This window comes from Chionomys nivalis, chromosome 22 (assembly GCF_950005125.1).
Source record: "Chionomys nivalis chromosome 22, mChiNiv1.1, whole genome shotgun sequence".
Taxonomy (NCBI): domain Eukaryota; kingdom Metazoa; phylum Chordata; class Mammalia; order Rodentia; family Cricetidae; genus Chionomys; species Chionomys nivalis.
The window spans coordinates 6591012-6605425 of record NC_080107.1 but is presented as its reverse complement, the minus strand read 5'-3'; the positions used below and the strand labels follow the sequence as shown (position 1 = coordinate 6605425).

Genomic DNA, 14414 nt, shown 5'->3' with positions numbered 1-14414 from the left:
TCTTTTCCAACTATTCAGTTCTGTGGTGGAGAGTTTGCATTGTGTGCAGTCAGCTCCTGATATTTATTTAAACCCAATAGTCCAACCACTACTCTAAGCCATCGAGGGTCGCACCGAGTTACAATTTTTTGGGAAGAGATGGAAAATGATCTTTCCACAGCAGCATGGCAGTGTTCCTGTAATGACTAGGGTGTCGCTAAGGTAAGCAGGATGAACTCAGCTGTTTCAGAATCCTTATCACAGAGGCTGGGAAGTTTAGGGTGTAGTTTCTTCAGTTATTGACCTATGGAAAATCAGTATTTCTAAGCCACTGCACAGGAAAACTATGAGAAGCAAGGGAAACAAGGCTCCTCTTTCAGAACATTAGTGATAGGCAGACTGCTCTCATGGAGCTGGGGAAACTACCAAACATCTGACTCCAGCCCAAGATCAAAGCACCGAAGTCACTTCCTGAATAGAGATAGTTAACGAGAAAATGGTCAAGGGAATTCTGGAAAAGTCAGATATGAGTCAGTCTAAATGTCTACAAAATTATCCATGAGGAAGAAAGCACAGCAGGGACTAAGTCTGCTGACTGCTCTACAGAATTGCCACAGAGCCAAGTGCAGATCATAGCAAGTCCAAGGGCTCACCAGTGACAGGTGAGTGTCACGATGAAAGGAAGAACACACGACCATCATCAACGAACTGCTCACCTAAGTGGAATTTAATGACTTCTTCACAGAAGTCTCGGGTTGGGAGGCCACCACATGTTTGGCAGAGGGTTTGCTGTGGGGCACCAATTTTAGAAACCAGTCCTCTGAGGACACCTCTTTATCTCAGGACAGAGCCCAGTGAGGACGCATTTAAGTCTTATCCTTAAGAAGGAAGCAACAGGGGCTGGAGAGAAGGCTCAGCAGTGAAGAGGTTTCTCTTCCCGAGGACCCAGGTTCAATTCCCAGCACCCAAATGGCAGCTCACAACTGTCTGTAACTCCAGTCCTAGGGGATCCAACACCTACTTCTGGTCTCCATGGTCACCAGGCACAGATGTGATACACAGATATGAATGTAGGAACTATATCCATACAGATTAGAAAAAAAAACAAATAATGGAGCAATAGGTAAATAATCTGGGATCACTTCAGGCGTGTGGAAAAAGCTAGGGCCCAACACTTGGGCTTTGCCAACTTCTAACTTTGTGAGGCTGAACTTAAATAACGCAGACAGTATTGAGTCATGCTAAACTCTGACACCAAAGTTAAAACCTGTAATTATCTCTCCTCATTGCCATCCCTCAAATCCTCTCAACCCAAGTGTCCTAAGCAATGGATGAAGCATGACACAGGATTCTCCTAATTGAGGATTTAAAGCTCAGTCCCATTTCTCTGTGCGGCCCTAAAGGAGCAGCCAGTCACTGCTCACGCTCAGACTGTCGTTTATGCCACTGATACTTGCTAAAACAAACAAGCTACCTGTGCCTGCCGAATGAATTAAATTTTCCCCAAATTAGTCTACCGATGCCTTTAACTGAATTTGGTTCATTTGGGGGTGTCATGAAATAGCTCCCTTTCTGAAACTTCTAAGGAAGACCAGATACCTGAGAGCAGCCCACCCCTTGGGATGTTTCCGTGTCACATGACAATGTAGCCTTACAGAAGACAAGGGTTTGCTGAATCTCTGCTCCATGCCAGAGACTGACAGACCAGCGTGAGAGACATGAAGAAATACAGGACAAGATGCCTCGCCCCCACTCTGCAGACTTAGTAGCTGTTTATTAAATGTGAATTTAAAAGCTGTTAATGTCCTAAAGATACAGCTATGAAATAAATTCTGGGATATAAATTCTTAGTGTGATCATCACAAATCCTAAATTTTTATTGTTATTTCTTTGTGGGTTTTGTTTTCTTAAAGCCGCCACTAGCATTTAAGGCTCACCTGCCAAACTTGACTTGTCCATCCTCGATTCCTGTATAACCAATAAGGAACCCAGGGGAGGGAAGGAGGGAGGAAGGGAGACCCAGAAAGTACAGCACATGGAGCAGCCAGGTGAGTCCTGTGCCCTCAGTCTTCTCGAGACAACCACAGGCTTTCTTGCTCAGACTGCTTCAACACGCCAATCTATTTTCAGCCTCTAAAGCTTGTACAGGCAAGGTGAGGCTCAACTCTACTTGATAAATTTAAACATATAAAAATTGAATTTAAGCAATCCAATGGTACTGTGTGAAATCTCTTTTCAGAACTGAGTCACTGTTGAGAAGCCTGGGCATGAACTGATAAATAATATGTACTTGTAATTTTCACCATGGTACCCTGCTATAAAATGGAAAGCCATCTCCTGAGTGACAGACACAGGACAAAGAATCACCTGCAGCATTAAGACGACCGTCTTCACCACATTCCACTGAGACTTCCTGCCGTCCACGATCACAGTGAATCCTCTGGCCTTACATTTCTCACTGAAACAAAACACAATTATGGGTGTTTAACGAGGTCCAGACTCTCCCCATGACCCTGAAGGAGGAAGGCAAAAGCTTTATAGCAGGTGGGGTACAAATCACCTCGCTTGGTCTGATCTACAGTATCAACCGATAAAATTCTCCAGAGTATTCTTTCCATTTCTAACATTGTTTTTCTCATCTCTAGAAGTGTTAGTCACAAGCTGATCAGGAAGGAAAATAACTCTAAGCATGGTAAGCTAAGGTCTTAAAATGAAAGCCAAGGACCATTCCAACATTCCCTAAAGTTTCTCAATATCTCCATCTAAAAATGGGACCAAAGAGCCAGGTAAGAACCACCTTCCACATGCCGAGCACACTTCTTACCAGACTGTACGATTTATGAGGAAACGGCTTCACACAGGTGGAAATAATAAGCTATTACTAAACCACTGGAGACTGGCATCTTTGTGCCCAGAGATCCACCACGTTGAAGTCACACTTGCTTCCAGATTGACTGGACACTTGAATGCTCCACCTCTGACCCATCACTGCCTTGATTTTCTCATTCTTAGTCATCTGGCCAACAAAACGTTACCCTTAGTAAGCAAAATGTGTTGTACTGTGTTTATGCAAATATTTACTAAATGTAATGGCTGCTACATGGAAAAGTTCTATCCTAAAGACAAAACTACATAGCTACATTCACTGTTATCATTATGTACCTATAAACTTAATGCAATGACCTCACCTGTCCTCTCTCAGTACAGTGGGGGAAACTTCAGCCTTGCTTCCCAGAGCAAAGATCTGGAAATGAAGGCAGTCCGGCCCAGAGTCCTTTCAATTGCACCCATTAGTGGAAAGGTAGAGCCAACCTTTCCCAAGGATTTCAACCTGGCTGTCTAGGGGATTCCTGAGCCTTCCCTGCTCCCTCCCAGCACCCACAGCAGTCACAGGAGTTAACAACACATGCTAACTCTCTAGCACGTATCTAACTAGACAGGCAAAGTATGTCTAGTTCTCCTGAGAAGCAGTGAGATCTCCACGAAGAGGAAGCAGAGCTCAGTATTTGGAAGAGGAACAGGATCCTTGGTAAGCAAAGGCAGAAACTGGGCTAAATCGACCGAGATGTATCCCAAAGATAGATAATGCCAACTGAAGCATGTGACCACACAGGAATGTGAACGTAAAGATTATAACAGCATAAGTTCTGATAGTAGAAATCCAACGTCCACCAACTGCTAAACAGAAAGAACACAGTGCGCCACATCCAAAGCACTGTTGAGCAGCTGGCACGTGCCACAACACAGGTAACCCTTCAGAATACGATGCTAGGGTTGAACACCCAGATGTTGTTTAATTCTCTGGTACAAAATGTACAACACAGGCAAGGCCACAGAGCGGATTAGCGGCCGACTCAAGCAGCTGGTGAGAGGAACGCGGGAAGGAACTGCTAATGTATAGATTCTCTGGACAGACGGAAACTATCTAGAGTCAGTGTGATCACAGGACCCTGAGACTACATTACAAAGCACTCAACTGCAAATGTTATTAAAATCATATTTTATGACAAGTTAGTGAGATTTGTTTTAAAACTTTATGTATTCAATGTTGGGATCTACACTGGGGGGAAAAGGATCCTCTGTGGAGGGGAAGAGTGTGATGCATGCCTGTGCCTAGACACTCGATAGCACTTAAATGCTTGCAGGGGTAGGGGAGAAACCAGACACACAGTCAGCATTTGCAGATGCAAGTGAGGAAGAAATTCCTAGAGGTCCCACCAAGACACATTTGAAGGCCACTATGCCTTAATGTGTCTGCAAGCCCAGGAAGGCCAGCAGAGTCAGGGCAGTCAGATGCTAAGTGGCCTCTGGAGACAGGCAAGAACTCAGGGTCTTCTAGTTCTTAGAACTTTGCAAGAAATGGAGCCAAGACAAAGCGTTCCAGGGTGGGCCTGCCACCCAGAGGCACATGGTGTTTTCTTGTTAGCATCTGTAACCCTGAGATGTAGGTCGCACAATCATTTGTTAAATATGTTTTCAAAACATAACACTTATATTTCAATGCATACTATAAATTAACCTGCCAGTTAATACTGTGAAAGTAATGAAGCTTGCAAATGCCACCTGTAACAATCTTAAAGGATAGTACATTAAATCTTCTACCGTGCTGAAAAAGACCCTTAATTTTCTTACATGTTTCACTAAGATAGAAAATGAAAATACACACAACCCAGAGATACTATTTCAAAACTGCCAACCAAGTGGCATTTCAGATGCGTTTCGAAGGGCACTTCCATGGTCTAGGGTGCCATAAATAAGATTCCTATACCATGCAAAAAAGACAAAAAAAAGTGAGATCCCCAACTCCTCACAGCCTTTCTGGGGTAACAAGGCTGGGTTCAAACAGCTCTGTAAAAGAAATGCAGATACAAAACACCCTCACTTCTGACTCACGAAGGCCTTTCAAGGGACCCCAAGGGTCCGAGCCCTGACACTCGTAACTGTCTCTTGACTTTATCTAGGGGCTCTTCTGCTCACAGTTCTGCTGATCCCTATCAGCACTGGGTTGACTGTGTTTTTATGATAATGCCGTGTGTGGCATTCATCTTCATCAAAGAACATGCTTGCAGAATGTCAGAATGTTCGTCTTCTAAGACTGCGAACTCCTAGCCCAATGCTTTGAGATGAGAAGGCCTTTTAAAGTACGTGATGACTTGTCTAATAGCGCCTGAGTCAGAATACATTGGCCGTGTATTCCTTCGCTGACATGAAGCCCAGACCACGGTCTCCATGGACCCCAGCCTCTACTCTAACCAGTATCTGAATACTGTGTTCCTCTTCCAAAGCGTACCAGCCATACTCACCTGGCTGGTGTACCCACGAAAATGCAAGAAGAGATGCAGCCATGGGGCACAGTGGTCACCGGCAGGCTGGGGCCTACTAGCTGGGCTCTGACTCCGTCTCCAGCTCTAGTTTGCCACAGGTTCTGGCCACGCTGCCCATGCTAACCCTTTCTATGTTTCAGTTCCCTCCTAAGATGGGAGAGAGGAAACAGAGTTCCTCTCAGAGGAGCAGGAGAATTAAATGCCTGAACACCACCTACTGTTTCCTTAGGCGGGGGTGTTCCTTCCACATCTACCACAGGTCAAATCTGGGGTCTACAATGATTCAAGTTTTAAAACAGAGCTCAAAGCTGGTTGTAAACAACTACCGCGCTCACCACTTTTTCATTTATTTAGTTTTTTGACAAATATGAGTCCTTGAGAATAGTCGGTTAGCAGGTCCTACAAAGCCCACATAGGCGTATGCAGAGCTCTAAAGAGAAAAAAAAGCCATCGGGAAGACAAAGGCAGAAACAGGTGCTGACCACTGACTAAGGACGACACATTACACAGCACAGAGCTGGGGCAATGCAAATTAAACAGTCCCCCCTCCAGAGCTTCCGGCGTCTTAGACTGTGGGAGGATGGACGCAAAGTTCTTCAGAGTCCACTTCATATGCACAGACACGAGTCTATTCCTTATTAGTGAGGCAGCAGAAACCCTGGAAAACTCAAAAAACTAAACCATCCTTGTAAGAACTGGAGAACTATTTTCAGGCACATCACCAGAGAAACAAGAGAGAGGCTAAGCAGGTTAGCGCTTTGGCTCTTTCCCTTGCACCACCTGACTCCTAAGTGCACACAAGCCAGGAGACTGAGTTGATCTGCTGTGCCTGCACTCAGCCTCAGCTCCCGAGCCGCCTGCAGGAGAGCCTCCTGGGGGAGTGCGTGTGACTGCACAGGTCTGCGGTTTGTCATAGCAGCCTCATTATGGATGAGCTCTGCCTCACAGACAGGTGCCAGGAGGCAGATTCATGGAAAAGGAGTATGCAGGCCGCTAATCCTGCCCTGCCCATTTTCATTCATTTTATTTACTTGTTTGTTTGTTGTTTGGGGGTTAGCATATGTGAAAGTCAGAGAACATCCACAGGATGTGATTTCTCCCTCCACCACGTGGGTCCTGAGTGTCAAACTCAGAAAGTGAGGCTTGCACCTTTATGCATGGGCCCATTGCACCAGCCCTTTTACCTATGAATACCTCCAAACTAGACTTCACAGCCCCTCATTTCTCTTCTTACTGAGGCTCCATGGTAAACAGATGCTTACCCTAACTGTTCTTGAAAGATTCAAAGTACGAATTTAGAAATCTGTGTGCTGGGAGGTGGACCCAAGAGTCAACTATTTTATCTCTGTGCTGCCATCAGGTCCTGGTTCTAGTTTTTAACTGCAATTTCACTACTAGAAAAGTATGTGACATTTCAACAGCGAGAACCAATAGGAAACAATACTGAAATGGAAGAAAAGGACACCTGTGGAGTCACCTTGGAATGCTGAGTAGGTAGTCCAAAGTGACGCTCAGCTCATCCATGTTCGTCTGCTCAAGACATAGCGGGATCGTCAGGATGAGGCCGCTGCGCCTGTCCTTCCCTCCTACAGAAGAGACACATTCAAGTTTACCAGGTAGTAAGAAAGCACATGAATAACATCTTAATCCAATGTTATTAAAACAATCACACAGTTTGGAAATATCTAATGGCTATCTGTAGTTTATAAATGCTTATGATAGCAAAACCAAAAACCACATAAAAATTCAGAAGAAAATGCATCCACGCAATCTTCATCAAAACCAAAATCATTTTAATTTTCTTCCTCTTAGGCTGCTGCCTAATTGAATCAGCTCATCAAACACTTCCTGGGTGCCTAGGACAATCAGTGCTCGCCAGGAAAACAAACTTGCATCTGGAAAGGAAAGCTCGAAGTCATAACAACAGTATGAATTACGGCCACTAATTTCTGACACTGTGTCTTCATATAAAATCCATTAAAATGCTATAAAAAGGAATGGAGACAACAGAGAAAATGATTTAAAAAAAAAAGCTGTGGTAAGTATAAGAAAAGTAGAAGCTTGAGGGAGAACTTGCAGAAGTGAGAACACCAGGTTGAAAGAACACACCATGATGACAGACGGCCTGAGCTGCTCAGAGATGAGCCGTGGATCTGCGTGTAAGATGGAAAGCACTGGGAGACTCGTCTATGCAATAGACTGATTAGCAGCAAATAACGTGCTTATTTGATTATTTGATTCAGAGCAAAATAACACACTCAGTCACAGCCATGTGAGGCAGAACAGCCAGCTGTAGACTGTCAGATGGCAGTAAAGACACAGCAGGGAACATGGCGGAAGCCAGGAAGTGGGGCACGCTGAAATCTCAAGTCCTTGTCCTGTTTGCCCTCAGTGTAAACTGTAACTTTTGAAGCCAGCCTGATAATGGGCACCTGCAACCTAAGCACACAAGAGGCAAAGGCCGGAAGACAGACAGCAAGTTCAACACCAGTCTGGACTACAAAGTGAGACCATCACAGCCAAGGACTGTGGGCAGTGACGAGTTCAATTTCCAGCACTGCAAAGGACACAAGTCAACTCAGAGCTTTTATTCATACCATCCATCTTTCAAAATAGATTCACGCTGAAGCCTCCTGTCAGAACCAACGGACATTTACAATAGTTTTAGAAGCCTAAACACCAGCAAATCCTGAAGAAAACAATTCTGTATAATCTCTAGCAATTCTTCACTAAAAACTGAAAAGCCTGAGGTGAAAAAGACTTCCATTAGTGACAGAAATGCGATTCATGGCATGACAGCAATAAGGGGCTATTTTCTATGCAACTGTTGGTATTGAACCACTTTGTCTAACATCAATAAACCGCCATTTCGGAGGGTTCGACCTAATACGCAGCGACTCAATAGCATTTTTGTTGATTAGAATATAGGCTTTATTTTTTTTAATGGATTACACGAGCAACTTCCAGTGATAGTGGCCCTTGGGTAATTGTGTTGGTTTGAAAACATTTTTCTGTATTGGTCAAGAGGTAAGATTTTAAGAGAGGGTAAGGGAACCTCTTGTTCTGTTCAGACAAGGTCTCTCTATGCAGCACTAACTGTCCTGGGGCTCTCTATATAGACCTGGCCTCGAACTCAGAGATCCACCTGCTCCTGAGTGCTGGGATTGAAGGTACACGCCACCATGCCTGGCTTGGACAAGGGAACTTTCAATTGCTCTTCAAAACTGTTAAGTTTTTCATGCATTTAAACTAGACACCCAAGCGTTCACACGTAGGCTATAGGTGATATCTAAACCACTTTGAAATTTTCCTTTTAGGGGTCAGGTTTAATCCTCAAGACTACACTACCTTGAACTCCACATCTTCAGCTTCTTTCAGGGTACAAAAATAGCTACTGGTGTAGAAGTGGAAGGGTCAGAAGCCACGAGAAACAAACTTTCACAACGGTTATGGTGGACGAGGTAAAGGATGCACACGAACAATGTTGTGACTGGTGCAAAGAAGAAGCCAGCATCCACAGATGCCAACAGTAGAGCCAGACACGCATTTCAATGTGCAGAAGCAATCTTCCTGAAGGACATCTGGCATGCCTAAAGCACTTCAAGGCAGTTGGTGTGTTTGGTTGGTTGGTTTGGGTTGTTACTGTCTGAGACAGAATCTCCTATAGCAGACTAGTCTCAAGCTTTTGCTTCTCCTGCCTCAGCCTTCTGAGTGGTGGGATTATATAGGTGCATGCCAATTTACCAATCCTTATAGCCTGCTCAATACTTCCAGTTGTAAGAATTTACATTATCAAACAATCATTATGAAATTCACAAGGCTACAGATATGAATGCTAATAATATCATCCATATCCAAACACAAGTTGTGATTGAAAACACAAGTTTAAAAAGAAAACACATATTAAATTAGGAATAACACCACCAGTAGAATTCAGCTTCTTGTGTTGTCAACGTTACCATCTTCATCAGGACAATACAGCAACTTACAAAGACACATCCGACATTTGGGGTTTAAAAAGAAATCAGAATTATCAAGACAATGACAAGAGCTCAGGGAAATAGGAAAGAAAAAACAAAGAGACTATAGTCTGAGGGACCCTAAACTGCAGGGCCACAGAGCACAGTCTCTCCCGATATAGTCCATGATTCAGACTCCAAAGTCACTGAGCCAGAATACAGCACACAACAGCTCTCATGGGAGCGGGAGATCCTCCGTCTTCACCTTCAATCATCTTGGTGGACGTACACTTCTTGTTAGTAACTTTAAGCAAATTCAAGTCAGTACAGAGAACAGAAGTGGCATGTTGTAACACGGGCAGCACAGTGGAAGCTTCCTGAGAACAGTGGAGGACAGAAGCTGAGAGGAGTGGAAGCTATCACTCCAGAAACACCTGCTGAAGGCTAGTCACTGGGTACTCAACTTTACTTCAGAAGTGAGAAGTCGTGACTTCATTAGTATGGCGGTCAGTCAGTCATTCACAGAACAGAATAACAATCAGACGATAAGGAACCAGCAGCAAGGGATCATGGCAACTCATGCAAGAAATGCCTTAAAAACAAAACTTTATAAAAGAAACTCAACAGTCTCTCTGTTAAACCAATCACAGAAAGCTTACCTACGGGAGAGCTCTGGACACGTACCTGACAGGAAGGCCAGCTTTTTCTTCAGGATGGGCAGTATCACCGAGGCCTCCATCTCACTCCTGCCTGAGAAACAGAGAAATGTCAGCACAGCACGGCAATGACTCTAACTCATGTGACCGTTTATCCAGGTAAGTTTTTTTTTTTTTTAATTGCAGGGAGCTGTAGATTTTTAGTGGCATCTCTGCCCTTTCCCCACAAGATACCATTGGCACCTTCACTCCCTCCTGGGACACTGTCCTGAGTCTACACACTTTGCCAAACATTCTTTAGTAGGCGAAGCTGCAGCTGGCTAACAACCAAAGGCTTTAGTGCTTTGTTGTTTCAGAGAAACACCTTTGAGCCAGCACACTGACTGTAGACAACAAAAGCTCAAAAATTACTTCAGTTATTTTATTAATCCATGAAGTAGGCAGTCAGTCTTCCCTTGCTCTCCGTATTCCACAGCTTGTTCCAAATAGCTGATCCCTCTGCCGCGGCTAACAGCACCCTGATTCCATGTTCTTCCTCCTCCCTAAAAGCTCTAACAGCCCGGAAGCCCTGTTTACTCCATGGTGTTTCTCAGCAAAGTCTCAATTACTAGCTTCAGCGTTCCACATTTCACAGTTTCAGATTCTCCTGGGGAGGGGGGTAATCTATTAGCTGGCTTCATTTCTTTTGCTTTTGTGACTATTGTTTTTGTTCAAGGCAGGGTCTCTCTGTAGCCCAAGCTGGCCTGGAACTCATAATGTAGCCCAGACTAGTCTCAACCCTGTGCCATTCCTCCCGTCAGCCTCCCGAGTGAGGGGCTGAGTTTATCCTTCAGGGTGAGCCACAAGTGACTGTTTGGTTTTCCAGAGTCACCGCCGGGGTTTATGGCTCTCTACAAAAAGGGAATATTCACCAGTCAGTGCTGGGAGCAAGTCAGTTTTCCTTAAATGGAGGCTTTGGCAGGGCAGGCACTCTGAGACCTGGCCAGCCCTCGATACTCCTAACCAGGACTTGAGAAAAGCAGGCTCTTTAAAACCCAAAACAAAAAAAGGTGAAGCTCAACTACACTGCCCTTGTACACTGAGCTGCAGGGCTGAGAGAGATTCTCCAGCCTCAACAACACGGCGCTCATACACAGAGCTGCAGGGCTGAGAGAGGATTCTCCAGCCTCAACAACACTGCGCTCATACACAGAGCTGCAGGGCTGAGAGAGGATTCTCCAGCCTCAACTACACTGCACTCGTACACAGACCTGCAGGGCTGAGAGAGGATTCTCCAGCCCCCTCTATCCTTCCCTCCTCCACAGCACCTCACCCCACCCAGCACAGCCAGGCCAGACCTGGAGAGCACTGTGAGAACCCAGCGAGATCCACTCTCCTAAAAGAAAGTTTCCAGAGTAGAAAATATGACTCTTTGGACCCTGCCATGAGCCTATCCCATTTCAGCCACTATGCTGTCGATTGAAACAAACCATTCAGGTTGTAGCTCTGTCCTGCAGAAAACACACTCTTAAAAAAAAAAAAATCCCGAATTTGAAAAAGAAAAATATAGTCATCAGATAATGGCTAATTAAGCAAGGCCAATTAAGCCTGGGAACTACTTTATAGGCTTTGTGGGTAAGGGAAAATCAAACAAAAACACCCACCACCATTCCCACCTGCTACAAAGAAAACAACCTGTCAAACCAATTGACGTATCCGTGAGTTCTGCTCCTCAAACATTAATTTCTATTTGTTCTTTTCATTGTGATTCTCTATTAGCCCAGCTAACAGAAAGGAGTTCACACAAGCTCACAGTTTTACATCCTGACAGAAAACCTATAGCATTTTGTGTTTCTAAATCAATACTGTGGTGGTTTGATCAGTTGTTATCAGCTGCACAAGAACCCAGAAACTTGTGTTCACATCTTAGCGCTCACCCCATGATCACCTTGGGGTCCTAACCTGAGATAAGGTTTGACAGCGATGCTAATAATGATTATGTTAATTAACATTTACCTTACACTCAGTGTTTATCACAAGCTTTAACGTTCCCAATATTGTGAGGTAAGAGCTAGCTGCCCCAACATCACGTGGCTCGTGAGAGTGGGAATCGGGACTCAGAAGCAGGCACTCCGGTTTCATCATAATATGCTACCCGCTCACCAACCAACAGCTCTGGAAATACAGTGGTATTTAGGCAAGTAAACACCAACTTGTCTAGACTGGGTACAAACAACAGATATGCAGCAAAACAGAACATGAATCTTTAGTCTTTGACCTTGGAACTTCCTGAGTGACAGAAGGGAGTGTCTCTGGTGACTGCTAACTTGCCCCTTCCTATCACTCCCATGCTAACAGAGCAAATTATGGCGGAGCCATCATGAGTTCAAGGGAAAGCCTGAATAGCCATCACACTCCAAAACTCTGAGGAGAGGAGGGAAACAAACTGAATCAATCACTAGCATCCCAAAATTTAATGCATCATGACCACACAATAAGACATCTGCTGGTCAGGCAGTGAGCACACACAGCTGTGTTCTGAAACCCCTCCACATTTCACCACAAGTGTGTCCTCTCTTTGTCTAGGCCTGGGCTGTGGCATTCATTACACACGGAGGAAATGGCTTTCCTGGGACCTGAGACCCAGTGAATTAGCAAAACCTCTCAGAAGGCCACGTCCTGAGAAGCCCTGATCTGGAATATTCTGAGACCTAATACCTGCTACTTGGGGTTAGTCAAGTGAGATTCAGCCTTTAGGCTCAGGAGTTTTACACTAACTCTGGAACACGGTGCCCAAGTGAAGTGAAGAACAGCTGGCAGTGCTTAGAAGACTGATTACGAGGAAAGCCCTTGTACTTAGTGTCAGAAGTACATGGGAGAGACAGCTGTATGTAGACGTGTGATACAGAACCATAAGGGGAAAACCACACCTACAAGAAGTTTTACGTCTCTGAAAGCTAGAAACAAAGAGCTGCTGAGATACTAGAACAGGACCAGCTCGGCCTCAAGGTCCCTTGGCCACACAGCAAAACTGGCTTCGTAGGCAGGTTGTTCCTATCTGGTTGGCAGCACAAGTTCTGAGCCGTCTTTAATTCCTGTTCTGAAGGCTGTTGTTCTACTCGTCAGTTCCTTACACTATACAACACTTTTCCAGTAAATTCTTTTTATCTGCTTAGGTCAGCAGGGAATTCTCTTCCAGTCAAGGGGACTGTGGCTGACCTAAAAAACAACACTACGACTCAGCACTTCACAGTGTTTCTCATCACTTCCTACTTTATTTACAAAATCTGTTGTCAGGGCTGGAGAGACGGCTCAGTGGTCTTACAGAAGACCTGGGTCTGGTTCCCAGCACCCACATGGTGACTCACGACGCCTTGTGACTCCAGCCCAGGATCAGATTCCCCTCTTCTGGCCTCCATGAGCACCAGGCACATAAGTGGTGCACAGATAAATATGCAGACAAAACTCTCATGCACATAAAATAAATTTATTTTTTTTAAAAGTCAGTCAGCACATGGAGACCTTTACAACAGCAGCTTGGAGCTGCAGTTAGAGGGAAGCTATCAGCTGACTGAAGTGGGTGCTGGGTAACTGAACCTGGGCCTTCCAGGAGACAAGAATATCTGTGCTCCTGAAACCCCACTAAGCACAAGATACAGTGACTACAGGAGACCCTGGAGTACAGACTGTGTTGCTAGAGCTTTGCAAGCTGGGTTATGGATTTTATACCATTTACTACCCAAGCTTAGCTGTTTACCACAGAGTTCTCCTGTGTGCAAAGGAGCAAACAGGAATTTCCATCTTCTGTTCTAGGCTCACCCTCGCAGGCTGGTCCTGAGGCAGCCTTCTGTTTTCTCCCTATCTCCTCAGAGGCAGCTCAATCTCCTTGACAATGTGGCAAAGTACTAGTGTTTTTTTACCCAAGAGTTTTTTTTGTTTGTTTGTTTGTTTGTTTGTTTGTTTTTGCTAGTTTTGGGTCATGCTGAAAATGACAAAGAGCAATGAGAAATACACATTTGCAGGGGCATGGATCACAACCAAATACAATGGAGTATAAATTGTGAGGACACGCCTACCAATCTCTTCCACAGCCGCCACGAGCAAACGAGCAACAGAACGGGCACGACTGCACAGCAACGCTAGTTCTCCAGGTTCCGGCTTAGGGAACGGGGACGAGCGCACATCTAGTTCTCCAGGTTGCGGCTTAGGGACTGGAGAGATGGTTCAGTCATCAAGAGTCTTGCTGCTCTTCCAGACCCTGGCTCGGTTCCCAGCACCCTCATCAGGCAGCTGATAGCTCCCTGTAACTGGAGCTCCAAGGAGCCTGACGCCCTCCTCTGGCCTCCACAGCATTCACAGGTATAGACCCACGTAACATATACGTCTCCTTTTTAAGTTGTTATGGCTTGGCTTTCAAGTGTTTACAGAACCTTTTTTTTTTTTTAATTTCCTTCTCTGGGTTATGTTAATGACTTGTGGAAGAGTTAAATTATGCATAAAGAACAAAGACTAAAGGA

The 14414-nt window shown here is 44.9% G+C and overlaps 1 protein-coding gene across 9 annotated transcripts in view; it reads right to left on the bottom strand.

The window, feature by feature from the left end:
• Positions 1 to 14414, bottom strand: part of Sestd1 (SEC14 and spectrin domain containing 1) — a 95095-nt gene that overhangs the window by 45982 nt on the left and 34699 nt on the right. For 8 of the 9 annotated variants that reach the window (XM_057754914.1, XM_057754922.1, XM_057754917.1 and 5 more), the window contains 3 exons: positions 9947 to 10012; positions 6781 to 6889; positions 2347 to 2437 (listed from right to left, as the gene is read on the bottom strand). In XM_057754914.1, coding sequence (XP_057610897.1) covers positions 2347 to 2437; positions 6781 to 6889; positions 9947 to 10012 — 266 coding nt within the window. The remainder of the gene's footprint in view (positions 1 to 2346; positions 2438 to 6780; positions 6890 to 9946; positions 10013 to 14414) is intronic. The other variant, XM_057754919.1, reaches the window with a different exon arrangement.